At 33.6% G+C, this 18,708-nt stretch overlaps 1 protein-coding gene across 1 annotated transcript in view; it reads left to right on the forward strand.

The window, feature by feature from the left end:
* BCAS3 (BCAS3 microtubule associated cell migration factor) overlaps positions 1 to 18,708 on the forward strand; it is a 617,319-nt gene that overhangs the window by 171,077 nt on the left and 427,534 nt on the right. The window contains exons 13-14 of the mRNA XM_011289076.4: positions 2,542 to 2,625; positions 15,863 to 16,033. Of these exons, the coding sequence (XP_011287378.3) occupies positions 2,542 to 2,625; positions 15,863 to 16,033 (255 nt within the window). The remainder of the gene's footprint in view (positions 1 to 2,541; positions 2,626 to 15,862; positions 16,034 to 18,708) is intronic.

Below are 18,708 nucleotides of genomic sequence, written 5' to 3' on the forward strand. Positions count from 1 at the left end.
TGTCCAGTCGATGTGCTCATTGTTACCGGGGTGTTTTTACTTCTAGACACTTTCAGTGGACAAAGTTTGGAAACACACATACTTCAATGCATACATAATGGGAAAATATACAAATACATATATGTATTTGTACACCTACACACACACACACACACACACGTATTTTGGAAATGAAGGTTAGACATTGGTATTTTCCACAGGATTCTTTCCTTTCATCCTCCATTTATTTCTTATTTATATGTTCCTTGTTTCGCATGGGAGACTCTGATATCACACATTTATTTCATTTGTTGAATCCTATAATGGCAAAAGTAATTGCAGAATTGTTTGCTCACACAACTACAAATATCAAGCCAAATGAAAAGAGTTCAGGATTTCTTGTAGTTCTCTCCAGTCCCATTGCTGCCCCAAACTGAAGATATACAGTCAAATACTGTGTTCAAATATTACTTTGATTAGATTATCCTTATCTCTCCCTTTCTGCCTTCCTTCATTGTTGTTACAGTTTTCATTTGATATCTAATTACATACACTTATTTTTATTTTTATGTTTTATTTACTTGCTTATATATTTCATTGTTATATGTATTTATATTTCCCTTTCTTTCCAAAAGATTAAATAATATACTTGCTCTTTCGTATGTTGCCTTTTAACTTATATTTTTTGAAAATCAGTCCATTTTATAGAGGTTTGCACTACAGAAATTTCTGATTCATCTTTAATTTTTGATGAATTGAGTTGCAAATGTAATTTTCTAACAAGTCTAAAGTTTTAAACAAAAATTTCTGGCTTAGTTATGTTTGTGTTGAAATGCTGACTCAGTTTTAGTTGAATTGAAAAAGTGATAGTGTTGCTTATTTTCACATATTCATCCTTGATTATTTTAATTACTGGAAGCAGAGAAAAGATGGTAGTATTTCCAAGATAATGTCTTTCATTGCATATGTGGCAGGAGGCAGCAGAGGGATAACTTGCATAATTCTTTGAAATTGTATTTATGACTGAATGAGCGAGTGAGTGAATGAAAGGGATACTTTTTATTAGCTGAAATGATCACTTTCAAACTACCTGTTTTCCCCTATGTGAAATCACATTTGTGATCATCTGTCATTTGAAAAATTTCCTCACTACTGACCTTGAAATCTGCTCACGCAACAACACGTTTAGTGTGGCAGCTTGACATTTCATATCAGACTTCTAAAGATACCCCATTATAACATATTATTATTGCTTTGAGCAATTGCTTTTCAATGTAGTGTCAGCGATATAAAAATTTTGATTTTAGAAGAATAAAAAGGTGACATTCATATTTATCAAATAATCATGTTTTAAATTATATAAGCATTTTTGTTTTTATGTTTTGAAAGAGGTAGATTCTTTCTGAATTATGTAGGCTTTTAAAATCATAACACAATGTGGAGCTTTTCTAATACTCTACAATTGTCATTTTATTTTTTTTAATTTTTAAAAAGTTTATTTGTTTATTTTTGAGAGAGAGGGAGAGTGAGCAAGCAGGGAAGCGGCAGGGAGAGAGAGAGAGAGAGGGAGGGAGGGAGAGAGGGAGAGAGGGAGAGAGGGAGAGAGAGAGAGAGAGAGAGAGAGAGAGAGAGAGAGAGTCCCAAGAAGACTCCGTGCTGTCAGCACAGAGCCTGATGCAGGGCTCGAACCCACAAACTGCGAGAAAATGACCTGTGCTGAAACCAAGAGTTGGATGCTTCACCAACAGAGCCACCCAGGTGCCCCTGTCATTTTATTAAAAAAAATTTTTTTTTAAATATAAAGATCTGGCTAATGAATTAAAAAAACCCTAAATTTAGGAAATGTAGGAGCAGTGGAGATTTTAATCCTGGTTTATTGCTTTAGTCCATGAGAGAATCCTGCTATCAAACTAGTGATTCACTTTGAAAATTGAATCAAAGTGAATTGATTTGGTTGGTTTATTTACATCAGTCGTGACTAAAGGCACGTCTTTTTCATTCTGTGGTAAATACTAGTAAGCCCTCTGAAGTGGACAGCTACTATATGCCTCACAGTTGATTTATGCATGATTTGTGCCACTATTCCCCTGACTTAATTGAAAATGGAAATATGATAAATTATTTTGCCTCTTTTTTGGCTTTTCTTTTACCATCTTTATGTAGGAATTAAGAGGACAAAACCTCCAATTTGCTAGTATGTTAAATATTTAATGTTAGAAAGTCAAGTCTAAGTCCTTTGATTATGTTTTAAAATTTATTTGTGGAATGGCTGCCAGATCCCAAATACTACCATTTTAGAGTTTATGAATTCTTAAAGACTATTCATCTGATAATTAAAAATTGTATTTGAGCATGACACTGCCTGAGTGGCACCAGTAGATTATAAAAAGAGGGAAAAGTGTCTTGGCAGGGCTTTTAGCTGTTTGCCTGAAACACTCATACAAACATTCACCCCTCCCACCCTCATTCTGCTTGATAAATAAGCTCTGTCCTAATAGCCTGTAGAATTAAACAGTTTAATAGGAATAACTTTCTGGCTCTTCTCTCTGTCTCTTTTTCCAGTTGATTCGATGTCATCAGTCCCGTGGTGGAGCCTGTGGAGACAACATTCAGTCTTATACTGCCACAGTCATTAGTGCTGCTAAAGTGAGTATTGAGTAGTCCCTAGGAATTGTGATTTTGTGGAGTAAATATCAGGTTTCTCTCCTGAATTGTGTTGAAATTTTTCCTTCCCTTTTTGTTCACAAATGTGGAATAAACTTAAGTAAGTCAGAATATTTTTGCCACTCGTGAAGATTGATGACTACATAATTAGATATTTAATCTCTTAAGGTTCATAAATCATACATTATTTTCTATTATAATGATTATAGGGTTTGTATTTATCAAATTTTAAATAGTTAAGTCTGTTAGCTAGATTAAAGCCTATTATATAATTAATAACGCTTTTGAGAGAAGTTTTATATATATGTTTTAAGTAGTGACTTCTGGGTTCTTTTTCTGTGATTTCCATCATTCCATCTATACTGACATCCTTTTGTATCTTCGAACATTTATGAATCTTCTTCATGTAAAAAGAATATTATTCCTTAAGAAAACTTGAGTCAAACCCCTGGCACATTCAAAGACTCTTTCATGTCACAGGGCTGCCCTCTGTGTGTTTGTCAAGTGAGCTCTGTTTGTGTGTGTGCGAGGGTTAATTTTGATGATGGCTCTTAAACTTTATGCTGATTATAAGGTATTCTTATAATCACTATCCTTTTGAATTGTGAAGTATACAACAAAACAATTCTAATAATAGGGATGACATAGTGAATCTAAATGACAGCATGTAATAGAAAGCACAACTATTCAGAAAAGAACAACAGTTTAAAGCAAACCACAGGGAGGGAATGAAAGGTCACACTGTTTTATGTAAAACAAATACAAAAATACTTCAAGATTGATCACAACTACTTACATGATATGCTTTAGAATGTGTTCCTTGGTTTGATGAGAGAAGCATTACATATTTTTTACTCAGAAAGGAAATGAAATACTGAATGTCTTTATGCTTACAGCACTATATACTTTGGATTTTAGAATGTTCAAAAAAATGGCTTACTTTTCTCCATTGTGTATGTAAAAATTATGATGGTTTTTTCAGTGAAGAGAATTCTGAGACAGAGTAGCCAGCATCAGTGTTCTTCTATAGTTAGTTTATAATAGATCCACAAAATATACCAATGAGATCTAGTTCTCATGTATTATATTCCTTTTAGACTTACCTGTGCCATACATGTTAATTAGGATAGTTCATTGTATTATCATTTGAATAATTTTCAGTTCTGTGGTAGTGGACAGCTTTTCAGGTCTTCTTTGCTATAATGTGTTTGTGTGCTTATGTAAAAGAAAACTGACCTGCTTCATTCAGTAACAGTTTTGCTGTTTAGCTTTTAGCTGAATGTGGACATGTGGACAAACTCTAGCTAAATGAGGCTAGAGTTAATGTGCTTGGAAAAGAACAAGTTTGAACTCTCCAGTTTTCTATACCACATATTGAGAAGTGTGAGGGATAAGCTCATGTCTTCCACATTTTAAATTCTCAGAAATTATAATGATGACAACACTCTAATCCAATCAGTTTCCAATAGACCATTGGTCACCAGTGGAATTGGTATTGATTGAAATTCATCATTAGCTCAGGCAGTTGATAAAATTCTGCCATTGACCCTTGAATAAAGTAGTTAATATTTAATTTTTGTTTAAATGCTTTTGCCTGATTTTTAAAAACATTTTTACTTATTTTTTTAATGTTTATTTATTTTTGAGAGAGAGATAGTGCAAGAGGGGAGGGACGGAGGGGGGGCGGCGGGATAGAGGATCTGAAGCAGGCTTTGTGCTGATAGCAGCAAGCCCGATGTGGCATCTGAACTCACAAACCTGGAGATCATGACCTGAGCCGAAGTTGGACACTCAACTGACTGAGCCACTGAGGCACCCCGCTTTTGTCTGATTTTAATGCTTATCCATGCTCCTATTTATAAATTTACAAAATGAAAGAAAAACAAAACCATAAACATAAAAGTTACCCATTTCTTTTTTTTTCCCCCACATTTTTATTTAAATTCCAGCTAGTTAACATACAGTTGCAACATGAGTTTCAGGTGTAGAATTTAGTGATTCATCACCCACATACAACACCTGGTGCTCATCACAAGTGCCCTCCTTTTTACCCATCACCTATTTAACCCATCCCCCTGCCCACCTCACCTCCAGTAGCCCTCAGTTTGTTCTCTATGGTTAAGCATCTGTTTCTGATTTGCTTCTGTTTTTTCCCCCTTATGTTCATTTGTTTTGTTTCTTACACATATGAGTGAGATCATGTTTTTTGTCTTTCTCTGACTTCTTTTGCTCTCTAGTTCCATCCATACTGTTGTAAATGGCAAGATTTCATTCTTTTTTATAGCTGAGTAATATTCCATATGTACATATTATATATCCATCTTCTATATCCATTCATCAGTCAGTGGACACCTGGGCTCTTTCCGTAGTTTGGCTCTTGTTGATAATGCTGCTATAAATATACAATAGGTTGCATGTATTCCTTTGAATCAGTATTTTTGTATCCTTTGGGTTGGTACCCAGTAGTGCAATTGCTGGGTTGTAAGATAGTTCTATTTTAATGTTTATTTTTGAGAGAGAGAGAGAGAGAGAGAGAGCGAGAGCGAGAGCGAGCAAGTGAGCACGAGTGAGGAAGGGGCAGAGAGAGAAGGAGACACAGAATCCTAAGCAGGCTCCAGGCTCTGAGCTGTCAGCACAGAGCCCTATGTGAGGCTTGAATTCACCAACTGCAAGATCATGACTTGAGCTGAAGTTGGACGCTTAACTGATGGAGCCACCCAGGTGCCCCAGATAGTTCTATTTTTAACTTTTTGAGGAACTTCCATACTGTTTTCCAGAGTGGCTGCACAAGTTTGCATTCCCACCAGTACTGTAAGGGGGGCTCCCCTTTCTTCGCATCCTCACCAAACCTTTGTTTCCTGTGTTGTTGATTTTAGCCATTCTGACAGGAATGAGGTGATATCTCATTGTAGATTTGATTTGTATTTCCCTGATGATGAGTGATGTTGAGCATCTTTTCATGTGTCTGTTAGCCATCTGTAAAGTCACCCATTTCTTGAGTCTTACTGGACTTACCAGGTAGTAAAATCCATATTGTACACTGCCTTTTAAACTTATGTGTAACTTATATGCCATGAAATATTTTTGAAAACACTTTAATATGTAATATTTATGTACTTATGGACTCCTGTGTTACCATGAATGTTTTGAGATTTACTTAAAAATATTAAGTTAATTTGGTATTTAGTACTAGTATTTAGTTATTTTCCTGAAATTCTACCAGAAATAGAATGATCCTTCATTTCACTTTCAAGGTATGGATATTTTATATAGGAAAGATTGGAAAGTTGAGATGATTTTGCCTCCTAAGTGATAATTTCTTCTAGTAAGATATTAGATACAAGAAACTTTGTGGGTAAATTAGCTTTCTGAGGTATAAGGCAGTTCCAGTTTTCCATGGTAGGTACATCAGAATTAAGTAGTCTTTGTTACTATTACATTATGTATTATACTTCTATTTATATTAGTATATTCACTTATGAAAATTCATCATGATGTACACTTATAATTCCTGTACTTTTCTGTATGAGGGAATATAAGTTTACTAAGAAAAGAACAATGTCACGTATATATCTTCAGGCCTAGAAACCTTTTCCAGAGAATGCTCACATTTAAGAATGAACAATGGCAATATTACAAAGACTCTTCCATAGAATAAGAGATAATGCCTAATATTGTTTTATGATGCAGGATGACCTGGAATCTTGACAAGAGCATTGTGAAAAAGGAAAACTATAGTCCTGTCTTACTCATGAACATGAAAAAGCCTGAAAAATCCTAAACAAAATATTAGCAGAGAAAAATTAAATATGTTGTAAGGATAATGTGTCCCAATCCAGTTGGGATAATTCCATAATATAAGGCTGGTTTATTACTCAAAATCAATGAATGTAATTTGTACATGAACAGAATAAAGGAGAAAAATTATATGATTATCTTAATATATACACAAAAAGGGTTTGATAAAATCAAACATATATGTATTGATAAAGTCTTTTAGTAAATAGTGATCATTTCTGGTTTTCTAGAATTCAGTTTTTTCTCAAATTACCAAATTGTTTAAATGTAGTAAACATAGTTAATATAAAGTCTTCCTGATAACTCCAATGTCTGGCTTCTTTTTGGGTGTATTTTTATTGTTTGCTATTTTTGCTGGTTCTCACTAATGATGTCTTGACTCCTTGTTTGCCAGAATTTATTTTAAAAATCTGTAGAAACAAGTTTGAATTTGAGATACCAGAGTTCTGTGGCACTCTTAGTCTTGGACCCTCCTAATCCAGTTTCAGGGATTGAGTTCCTTAAGGAATTTAAAGCTCACCTGAAATAGTTATGGGAGCCTGATTACTACAGATTAACTATTATTTCTATTGTTGTGTTCCTTTGTGCCTCAACCAAAAACATGGAAACTCATTAGATAGATCCCCTTGGACATGACCACCTAGTACCACAGGTCCATCAAAAACACCACTCAGTCTCTTAGAAGTCTCCTCTAGAATCATCAGATCCATCTAGGCCTAAATACCCAACTCACATGTGTGGGATTTTCTTGTTCTCTTGGATTTGGATCTAGAAGCTCTCTACTATCTTGTTAAATATTCAATACCTTTAAGCAGAGTTTAAAAAAAAAATTCTCCTCGGTTATCCTACTTGCTTTCATTGGCAGGATTGATCTGATTTACCTAGCCTGCCATTATTGAAAATAGAAAATAAAATTTCTATTTATTTTCTGCCTACTTATTTATCTACTTAGAAATGATAAAAAAGGTAATTTTTGAGATACAACATGGAAAATATTTAAAAAACCATGTAGTATGTGCTCCTTAAAATACTAATCTTAAAATATTAACTTTGAGGAACTTGTGAAATCACTTTTTCTGAAAGTGATCACTTGTCAAATCACTTTTTCTGAAAGATTAATCATTAATATTTTTCTCTTGCTGATGACAGCTGCTTATATGACTTCATAGAGGTTAACCACTTTGTTATACAGAAGGACTCATTATTAAATTTTTATTCTTATTTTTTGTCTCACTAGATACTTGTAAGCAAAAATATATTAATTGCATATGTACTTGGATCTCCTTAGAGGAAATAATGTTTTTACGGTTTCTCTGGATTTTCAAATAGTAGTTAAAATTTATCTTTCTACTTCTAGATTTTTCTCTTTGTTTTTCCAAATAATTTATTTGGCTTTCCTTATAAAGAATATAATGGTGATGAATTCTCTGTGGCAGTGCTAAGGGGAAAAATTTAATACTTAAATAGTTCAAATTGGGTTATTTTGATACATTTGTAAAATCTTGGTCCATATTTCCTAGTTACCACATATTACCACCTATTTGATTTTTCCTTTTAATGTGTTTTAACCCCAGCGTGGTAAATTGATTTAGTAAATATGCCTCTTTTTTCCCCCTGGTTATCTGATAACTTCTTAATGACAACTAACAGCTTTTGTGAGAGCAGCACCATTAGCACTAATGGACAGGGGTGGACAGCTGATATGGCATGAGAAAGGTTAAAGATGACTAGTGACCCTTTGACAAATCTGTCTACACACAACAGAATAAGTACCATGCTCATTTGAATTTTTGGTCTGAGTGGATTATCTGACATATTTGTTATAATCTTACATTCAGCTCTCTTACGAGATAGAGTTTGGTCCTGTGGATACTCCTGTTAAGGTTAGTCAGGAATATGGTAAACTTTTTAGCTACCTCAGGCTGTGAAGACACTCAGTGTAAGTTAATATCTCCATTTGGCCAAATTAGATTTTTTTTAGTCCTAATTTTTACTGAGTCTTCATCCTTTTTTGGTATGTTGAGGAAATTATCAGGTATGTATACACTCTTTTGACTAAAATGTAATGAAAAGACTACTCTGAGGTGATTTAGATATTTAAATATGTTATATAGACACTATTAAATAACATTATATATTTCTTCTGGACAATGTGTTTGAGTGTAACATGGAAACAAATTTCTTCTAGAAGCAAAGGTCTTTATTGATGCAGAAAACTTCCAGTACCCCTCTCTCATCCCCTGCATTATACCTTATTTTGAAAGTTAATGAACTATAATAGATAGTACTATCTTGTCACTTACTATAAAAGTGCAGATTTGATGACTGTTAAGTTTTGGGTTTAGATTTTATCCACTAATAAGATGACCCCACTGGTTGTTGTTAAGTTGTGTGTGTGTGTGTGTGTGTGTGTGTGTGTGTGTGTGTGAATTATCAGTAACTCTTCATGTGTTATGAGGCTTTGTGAAATATACTACTCTGTTTTCCCCCTTCCTGGAGTTTTTTCCTAGTTCTCTTGTATTGACTTTTCCTTTTATCTTATGGTTTCTTTGGTACATTTCTTCCCACTTTCTGTGTGCTCCAGTTATTTTAGTTTTATTCCTATTCATTGGTATCAAAGCATGAAATAATAGGCTCAAGGGCAAGTTGGGAGGATATACAACCAAAGGCTTGAAACCTGAAAGGCACATTCCTTTGATAAAGGGATAGCTCTGTTTAAGTGGGAGCATCTCCATTAGCATTAATGGAGTAAGTATAGCAGCTGAGGCATCTTAGAGGTTAATCAGGCTTCCTAGCCAGCTTTGACATCAATACACTGTGGCGCCTGATTTTGTTGGTCCTTCAGAGGCTTTCTTGACAACACTAACAGACTTTGTGTAAGTCATTTCTTGTGAATTATTGAAACAAATGTTTGGCTGCTAATTGAGGAACGCTAATGTGTTTTATAATCACTGCAGCTTGAGTTTTTAGTGCTGAACAAAGGAGTTACAATTGATTTGTGGCCTTTTCTTGGTTTCAGTCAGCTGTAAGTTACATCTTTTTGCTCAAGTTCAGCAAATGGCTTTGATGGTCATTTTATTTAAGTATTTATTAGGACACACTATTATGGTCTTCATTCCCCCCACCTCCCCAGAATTTGTCTGTGTTCTGAATTCATGAAGTGTGAGATCACAAGTAGTAACAGGAATAGATTACAAAGCAGTACTGGTTGGTGGTTAAAATCAGGCTTTGGAGATAGACAGTTCTATTATTGAATTCCGGCTTTGTCATTGGTTAGCTGTTTGAGATGCTGTTTTGCATCTACTGTGGTCTCAGTTTTCTGTTCTATAAACCTGAGGTGTTGTAGGAAATCTGTACAGATCATTTATGTTAAGAGCCTTGACAAGTTCACAGTTAAGTTTCCACAGAACATAGTTACAGTAAAATGATACATATATTACTAGTGTTATATGGTGTTTTAATGAAAAATTTCCTTGGAAAATAGATTTCCTTATCTTAATTCCAATCTAATTGTTGCTTAAATCACGTTTAGGCCTTTATAAATTACCTTCTTTGCCTACCATTTATAAAACTATTTGAAATATTATGTATATTAATAATTTTCATTTTAAAATTTAGCTATAGTATATATCAGAGTATAGGTGAGCATATTTCTTTGATTATTCTGAAAAGAGAGTCACTTCATTAAAGGTTAATTTGCAATATTCTAATAAAAACTTTCTCACAATTGGAATTGGAAGAAAATTATTTCTGAATGTCTGTATTACATGTAAATTTTGATATATCCATGTAATCTACATTACTTATTTTGGCTCTACTGGTTAGATCTTTTTTCACTATTTATGAGTCGTGTGCTTTTCTTTTTGTTTTTTTTTTCTCTTTTAGACAAAAAAATCCCACAAAAACCTGTTGTTACTTTAACATTATTGTTAAAGTAATCAGATAATAAGATTCACATAAAAGAAAAATACTCACATGAATTAGTTTATCTATTTGCTTCAAATGAAATGGAACTAAAATGTAATTATAAAACATCTTAAGTTGTCTTTAATTGAAATAGTATATTAGAAGTATTACATTGAATTGTTTTCTGTTACCAGAGAGAAAATAACCTTCTTAGCTAATCTTTTATGATGTTTTATTCATCTAGTAATTGGTATCTTGGATGGAGACTGTATTTCTACGTGCCAAATATTTTTTTTAATTGAGGTAAAATTGGTATATAACATAGACTTTTACATGTACATTATAATTGACATCTGTATGCACTACAAAGTGATCACCACCAAAAGTCGCCATTCATCACCATCGAATTGACTGCCTTCACCTATTTTGCTCACCTCCCAACCCCCTTCCCCTCTGGTAATCAATCTGTTCTCTGTGTCTGTGAGTTTGTTTTTATATTCTTCTGTTTGTTTCTTAGATTCCACTTATGAATGATATCAAATGGCATTTGTCTTTCTCTGTCTGACTTATTTCACTTAGCATAATACCCTCAAGCTCCATCCGTGTTGTCACAAATGGCAGTATTTCATTCTTCCATATGGCTAAGTAGTATTTGTGTGTGTGTGTGTGTGTGTGTGTGTGTGTGTGCACGTGTCAGACACACACACACACACACACACACACCCTCTTTATCCATTTATCTATCAGTGGACACACTTAGGTTGTTTCCATATCTTGGCTATTATAAATAATGCTGCAATGAACATATGAACATAGAGGTTTATATATCTTTTTGAATTAGTATTTTCATATTCTTTGTATAAATACTCATAAGTAGAATAGCTGGACCATATGGCACGTCTATTCTTAATTTTTTGAGGAATCTTAATGCTAATTTTTGTAGTGGCTGCACCAGTGTACATTCCCACCGACAACATATAAGGGTTCCCTTTACTCCACATTCTCTCTAATACTTGTTATTTCTTGTCTTTTTGATAATAGTCATTCTGACAGGTGTGAAGTGATAGCTCATTGTGGTTTTGATTTTTATTTCCCCGTTGATTAGTGATGTTGAACATCTTTTCATATCTGTTGGCCATCTATGTCTTCTTTGGAAAAATGTCTCTTCAGATATTCTGCCCATTTTTTTTTTAATTTTTTTTAATGTTTATTTATTTTTGAGACAGAGAGAGACAGAGCATGAACAGGGGAGGGACAGAGAGAGAGAGGGAGACACAGAATTGGAAGCAGGCTCCAGGCTCTGAGCCATCAGCCCAGAGCCCGATGCAGGGCTCAAACTCACGGACTGTGAGATCGTGACCTGAGCTGAAGTCGGACCCTTAACCAAATGAGCCACCCAGGCGCCCCATCATTTTTTTTTCTTATTGTTGCTATTGTTGAGTTCTAGGAGTTGAGTTGTTTATATATTTTGGATATTAACCCTGTATCAGATGTATGATTTGCAATATTTTCTCCCATTAAACATTTTAATTTTGATGTTGTTTTCCTGTGCTATGCAGAAGATGCTTTTTGGTTTGATACAGTCCCATTGGTTTATTTTTGCATTTGTTTCCCTTGCCTTTGGAGTCAGATCCACAAACACATCTCTAAGATTGATGTTTGTGAGCTTACCGCCTATGTTTTCTTATAGGAACTTTGTGGTCTTAGGTTGGTCTTACATTTAATTCTTTAATTCATTTTGAGTTAATTTTTGTGTATGGTATAAGAGAGTAGTCTAGTTTAATTCTATTACATAACTGTCCATTTTGTCTGGAACTATTTATTGAAGAGACTGTCCTTTCTCCATTGTATGTTCTTGGCTTCTTTGTTGTAAATTAATTGTATATTTGGGTAGTTATTTCTCAGCTATCAATTTTGTTCCATTGATATATTTGTCTTTTTTATGCCAGTACCATACTGTTCTGATTACTATAAGTTTATAGAATAGTTTGAAATCAGGGACCATGATTTCAGCTTTGTTCTTTTTTTCTCAAGATTGCTTTGGCTATTCTGGGTCTTTTATGGTACCATGCAAATTTTAGAATTTTTTGTTCTAATTCTGTGAAAAATGCCTCTGGAATTTTGGGAGGAATTGCACTGAATCTATAGATTGCAGTGGCGGTATGGACGTTTTAACAGTGTTAATTCTTCAATCCATGGGCATGGAATATCTTTCCATTTATTTGTGTCTTCTTCATTTTCTTTCATTAGTGTCTTATAGTTCTCAGTGTACAGGTCTTTCGCTCCCTGGTTAAATTTATTCATAGGTATTTTATTCTTTTGATGCAATTGTAAATGACATTGCTTTCTTAATTTCTTTTTTACTGATAGCTTATTATTAGTATATAGAAACATCACAGATTTATGTATATTGATTTTGTATTCTGCAACTTTACTGACTTTGTTTATTCGTTTTAACAGTTTTTTGATGGAGGTTTTCTATGTATTTGCACATAGTAATGATTTTACTACTTCTTTTCTGATTGGATGCCTTTTATTTATTTTTCTTGCCTTATTACTGTGACTAGGCTCCAATGCTGTATTAAATAATTAATTAAATGCTGTATTAAAAGTGGAGAAAGTGAACATTCTTGTCTTATCTTGTTCCCAATCTTAGAGGACAATCTTCCAGTTTTTCAGTATTAAGTATGATACTAGCTATGGGTTTATCATATAAAGCCTTTACTATGTTGAGGTATGTATCCTTCATACCCACTTTGTTGAGAGTTTTTTCAAATGTTTTTTCTGCACCTATTGAAATGATCTTATGATTTCTATCCTTCATTTTGTTAATGTGGTGTACCACATTGATTCGTGGATATTGAACCATTCTAGCTTCTCTGGAATAATTCCTACTTGATCATGGTGTATGATCCTTTTAATGTGTTGTTGAATTTGGTTTGCTAATATTTTGTTAAGGACTTTTGCATCTATGTTCATCAGTAATATTGGCCTGTAATTTTCCTTTGTTGTAGTGTCCTTGTTTGGTTTTGGTATCAGGGTAAAGTTAATGTCATGTTTTACATCTTTTTATTTTATGCATCCCTTAACTAATTGTAGTTTTAATTAGTTTTACTACTATTCTCTTTTAGCCTTTATACTTGTTTTATAAGTGATTGATTCACTATCTTTACAATGTATTTATCTTTTCCAATGAGAGTTTTACTTTTGTATGTTTCCTTGTGATTAAATACTAAATATTAAGTATTTCTTTTCAACTTAAAAGAAGTCCCATTAACATTTCTTGTAAGGCCATTTTGGCAATGATGAACTCCTTTAGTTTTTGCTTATCTGGAAAACTCTTAATTTCCCCTTCAATTATGAGTGACAGCTTTGCTAGGTAGAGAATTCTTGGTTGGAAGTTTTTTCCTTTTGGCACTTTGAATATGTTGTGCTCTCTTCTGGCCTGCAAAGTTTCTGCAAAACAATCTTGATAGCCGTATGCGGTTTCCTTGTATGTATTTATCTTGATACTTTTAAGATTCTCCCTTTAACTTTTACCATTCTAATTATAATGTGTCTTGGTTTGGAACTCTTTGGGGTTCCCACTTGTATGTCTATTTCCTTCAGCAGATTAGGGAAGTCTTCAGCTATTAGTTTTTAAAACTTTTTTTCTGGCCCTTTCTCTCTTCTCTTCTGGGAACCATGTAATGTGAATGTTTTTCTGCTTGAAGTACTCCCAAGTTTTTTTTTTTTTTTAATACATATATGTTTATTTTAATTCTTTTCTCTTTTTGCTCCTTTGTCTGGGTGAGTTCCATTGTTTTGTCTTCCAGCTCACTGATCTGCTTCATCTAGTCTGTTGTTGAACCTCTCTAGTGTATTTGTCAGTTCACTTATTATATTTTCAGCTCTGTAGCTTCTGTTTGATACTTTTTAATGTTTTCACTCCTTTTGTTGAAGTTTACTCTGTGTTAATTCATTCCTCTGAGTTTGGTGAGCATCTTTATGGCCATTTATTTGAACTCTGTTGCTTATCTCATTTTATTAAGGTCTTTTTCTGGGGTTTTGTTCTTTGTTTGGAACATATTCCTCTGTCTTCTTATCTTGTCTTTCTGTGTTTGTTTCTATGTATTAGGCAAATCAGCTACCTCTATACCAATCTTGAATGAGTGGCCTTCAAGTATCCTGTGGGACTCAAGCATTTATCCTTCCTGGCCACCCAGTGCCAGATGCTCAAGGGGTGTCTCCTATGTGAGCTGTACATGGCTGCCCATCTCCTGTGGAGGAGCTGTGGCTGTGGCATGAGTGCATGGGGCTCTTGTCTGGCCCATCTTGTCTGTGATGTGTGGCTGTGACATAGGAATGAGTGTCTACATGCCTAATCTTGTTGTGCAATATTATATAACAGCACATTATAGATTTAATTTGGAAGCATAACATTTTTCACATAGGCATTCTACCAGTGTTCAGTCTTTTTCATGCTAAAAAATAGATTGAAAATTAGATTTATAATATTTCAAAAAATAACCATAGATGTTGGTGAGGATGTGGAGAGAAGGGAACCCTCTTACACTGTTGGTGAGAATGCAAACTGGTACAACCACTCTGGAAAAAACAGTATGGAGGTTCCTCAAAAAGTTAAAAAATAGAACTACCCTACGATCCAGCAATTACACTACTAGGTATTTACCCAATGGATACAAAAATAATGATTCAAAGGGACACATGCACCCTGATGTTCATAGCAGCATTATCAATAATAGCCCGGGTGTCCATTGACTGATGAATGGATAAAGAAGATACATTAAAACAAACAAACACAAACAAATACAAATAAATAAATAAATAGGAATATTACTCAGCCATAAAAAAGAATGAAATTTTGCCCTTGTTATAGGCATTAAAGACAGGAGAAAAAAGAAATATTTTTTTAGAAAGATATAATTGTTCCTGGGGTGCCTGAGTGGCTCAGTTGGTTAAGCGTTTGACTTTAGCTCAGGTCACAATCTCATGGTTTGTGAGTTCAAGCCCCACATCGAGCTCTGTGCTTACAGCTCGGAGCCTGGAGCCTATTTTGGATTCTGTGTCTCTGTCTTTCTCTCTGACGCTCCCCCAAACCCTCTTTCTCTCTCTCTCAAAAAATAAATAAACATTAAAAAATATATATGTAAATATATACTATATATCTATATGTAAGTATACATACATATATGTATATGTATATACACATATATATGTATAATTGTTCCCTTATGTGAAACAAAGTTCTTTAATTACTTACTTGTGGCTTTATTCTCACTATGCTGATTTTGGGGATTCTACTGATACCATTTACTCAAACTAATACTGATTTTCTAACTAAAATTTAAGATCGTATGAAAAGTCAGACTGAATTTCTGTGACAGTTCACTGCTACATATAGGTTTGTAAGACAATAGGGAATTGAAAAGGTAGGAGAATGAGCCAAATGCATATTTCTGTTTAGAATTCAAATACTGATGTGAAGTCATATATTTTATATTTCATTGCATAGACATTGAAAACTGGTCTGACAATGGTCGGGAAAGTAGTGACTCAGCTGACAGGCACGCTGCCTTCAGGTGTGACAGAAGATGACGTTGCCCTCCATAGTAATTCAAGGCGGAGTCCTCTGGTTCCAGGCATTATCACAGTAATTGACACTGAAACCGTTGGAGAGGGCCAGGTAAGAACTTCCAATGCAAGTAATGTAAAAATAATACCTGTAGGGGTGTCTGGGTGGCTTAGTCAGTTAAGTGTCCAACTCTTGGTTTTGGCTAAGGTCATGATCTCATGGTTTTGTGAGTTTGAACCCTGCTTTGGGCTCTGTGCTAACAGTGCAGAGCCTACTTGAGGTTCTGTTTCCCTCTGTCTCTGTCCTTCCCCCACTTGCCCTGTCTTGTCTCTCTCTAAATAAATAAATCAGCTTTAAAAAAATAATAAAGATGACACTTGATAGAACCTAAATTGGAAGATTAATAATTGATCTTTAAGGCAGAGGCTTGCTGATAGAAGCAATCAATAGGACCTTCCATATTTTGGAGGGAATTAAATAAATTATTGATTAATTATGATAGTTACAAGTGACAATACTGTAAATAATATCAAGTTTTATTACAGACATTTATAAATATGAGAAATACATAAAGTCTCAAAGTATATGTTAAGATACATACATGGTAATGCTTATCTACATACATATGTTGTAATCCTGTATCTTCAGATAATGCAGAAACGTTTAGATTATAAAAATCTAATTATTATAAACATGGAAAAATAAATTACATAGTGTAAATCTGGCTGGTAAGAAACCAGTTGGGTTTGTTTTCTTCCCCCATGTATTCATAAAATTCTTTTTCTTTTGTATCATAGTCTTGAATTTTAAAATACATCTCTGGGGGTGACTGGGTGTCTCAGTTGGTTAAGTGTCTGACTCTTGATTTAGGCTAAGGTAATGATCTCATGGTTCGGGTGTACAAGCCCCACATCAGGCTCTGGGCTGGTGGCGTGGAGCCTACTTGGGATTCTCTCTCTTTCCCTCTGTCTCTGCCCCTCCCCTGCTTGTGTTCTCACTTTCTCAAAATAAATAAAATAAACATTAAAAAATACATTTTGAAAGGAAGGTAATTTTAAAATTCTAATAGTTTGTGATCATTGCTACAAAAAAAAATCCAATCTAAAATTGATTACTAGAATAGGATAGGAGTAGATCAACATTTATGAAATAGAAATTATTTTAATTTTATATAGAATATATATTTAATTCTTTTTTCAGAATATAATGTCTGGAAGCTATGTGAGTCTTTAAACTATTAAACCTAAATACTGCATTTTCTTTTTAAGGAAATATGTTTTCAGTTTAAATGGTGATTCGATACCTGATAAAAGATTAGCTTTGACTCAATACTCATGTACTAGTTCCTACAGTAAGATCGATTCGCATTTCTAAAAAACGTAGACTCTACTGCAATTAAAAGACAAAAAAATCTTTGAAGTTCTAGATTACTGAATTTAGCTATTGTATTTTATTTGAAATCTGAATAATAATCAATCTCCACCTCCCCCATGTTAACTTTATGGTTCACCAAACATGTTAGAGTGCAGGCCTGTATTCTTGTTTAAAACTCTTTTTAATGAAGTGCTAGCAAACTTTTCAGTTGACTTGTAATGAATTTTTTTAAGTTGTGTTAATTAGCTCAAGTTGATAGATACAGACAGATGTTAATTTTCTTTCTTAATTGGAATTAATTACTTAAACCCTAGTGTTTTATGAGTGTTAAAGTAAAAAATATTTTCTTTTGTCCTTTGATTCTTAATCAATTTACCTCCAAGGCCACACACATTTACTGAGTAGTAACAATCCTCCTGAACATCGTCTAGTTTGGTGAGCATAAGTCTGTTAAACATCTAACGTTTGTTGACAGATGGATTGTGGTCATTTAAAAGTAGAAAATGTTATCTCATGATTTTTGATGAAATAGAGGTATAACTCAATTTATTTTATTATATTTAAGTGTAGAAACATGTAAAAAGAAAAATTTTACGTAATTCTAATTAATGACATATTAAATAGTGGCCTTATGTTTCCAAATATGCCCCCCATTCTTTATTAACTTTTTATAACTTTAAAGTGCAATTCTCAGATTTGAAATATGGAAATGAACGGTAGATTGTGGAGTTGCAAAAGTTCACTTTTCTTTGGTAAATGAATTATTAACACTTGAAACAAGTAAAGTTGTTTATTAGGAAATAAGAATTATAGAAATGTTAACTTTAAAAGTTAAAAGAAGTTAAAAAGTGTTACTCAACCTGAAAAATATTATCTTTTCTATTATTTGTTGAGCTCATAATCTCTTTTCATTCCCACTTATAACATTCTGAATTTTTATTTGATTTAAAAATTGTTTTTATAAGGGAGGAAATAAATTGATACTCAGTAAATGGTAAGTTACTATGTGCATTTTGAAAGAATTATAACTATTTTTTAAAGCAACAAGATTTCCTGACTATAATACTATCCTCCTTTTTTTTTTTTTTATTACTGTGAATCTGTTTTTTGTTAAGAAGGCATTTTTGTCTCTGATACATAGTTCAGTTGGAGTACAGAGCTGCTTTTAGGTTATGCTGGATTGTATTAAAAAGACTTCATGGGTTATTGTCCTAGATTTATCACCTCTAGCCCTTTCCGACTGATGTTTGACCTTAGCTGTAATGTTTTTCCTTTTCCATCTAAAGCTGACATTATGTCCACTTTTTCTGTTTAAATCCATTGAGCCTTTAATAAAGACATTTTCATGTTTACAGTGGCAATGTATAAAATTTGATTCACCATCTTTCTAATGCTAAATTGATTAATTTGAT

The sequence above is a fragment of the Felis catus genome, chromosome E1 (genome assembly GCF_018350175.1).
Source record: "Felis catus isolate Fca126 chromosome E1, F.catus_Fca126_mat1.0, whole genome shotgun sequence".
NCBI classification, from domain to species: Eukaryota; Metazoa; Chordata; class Mammalia; order Carnivora; family Felidae; genus Felis; species Felis catus.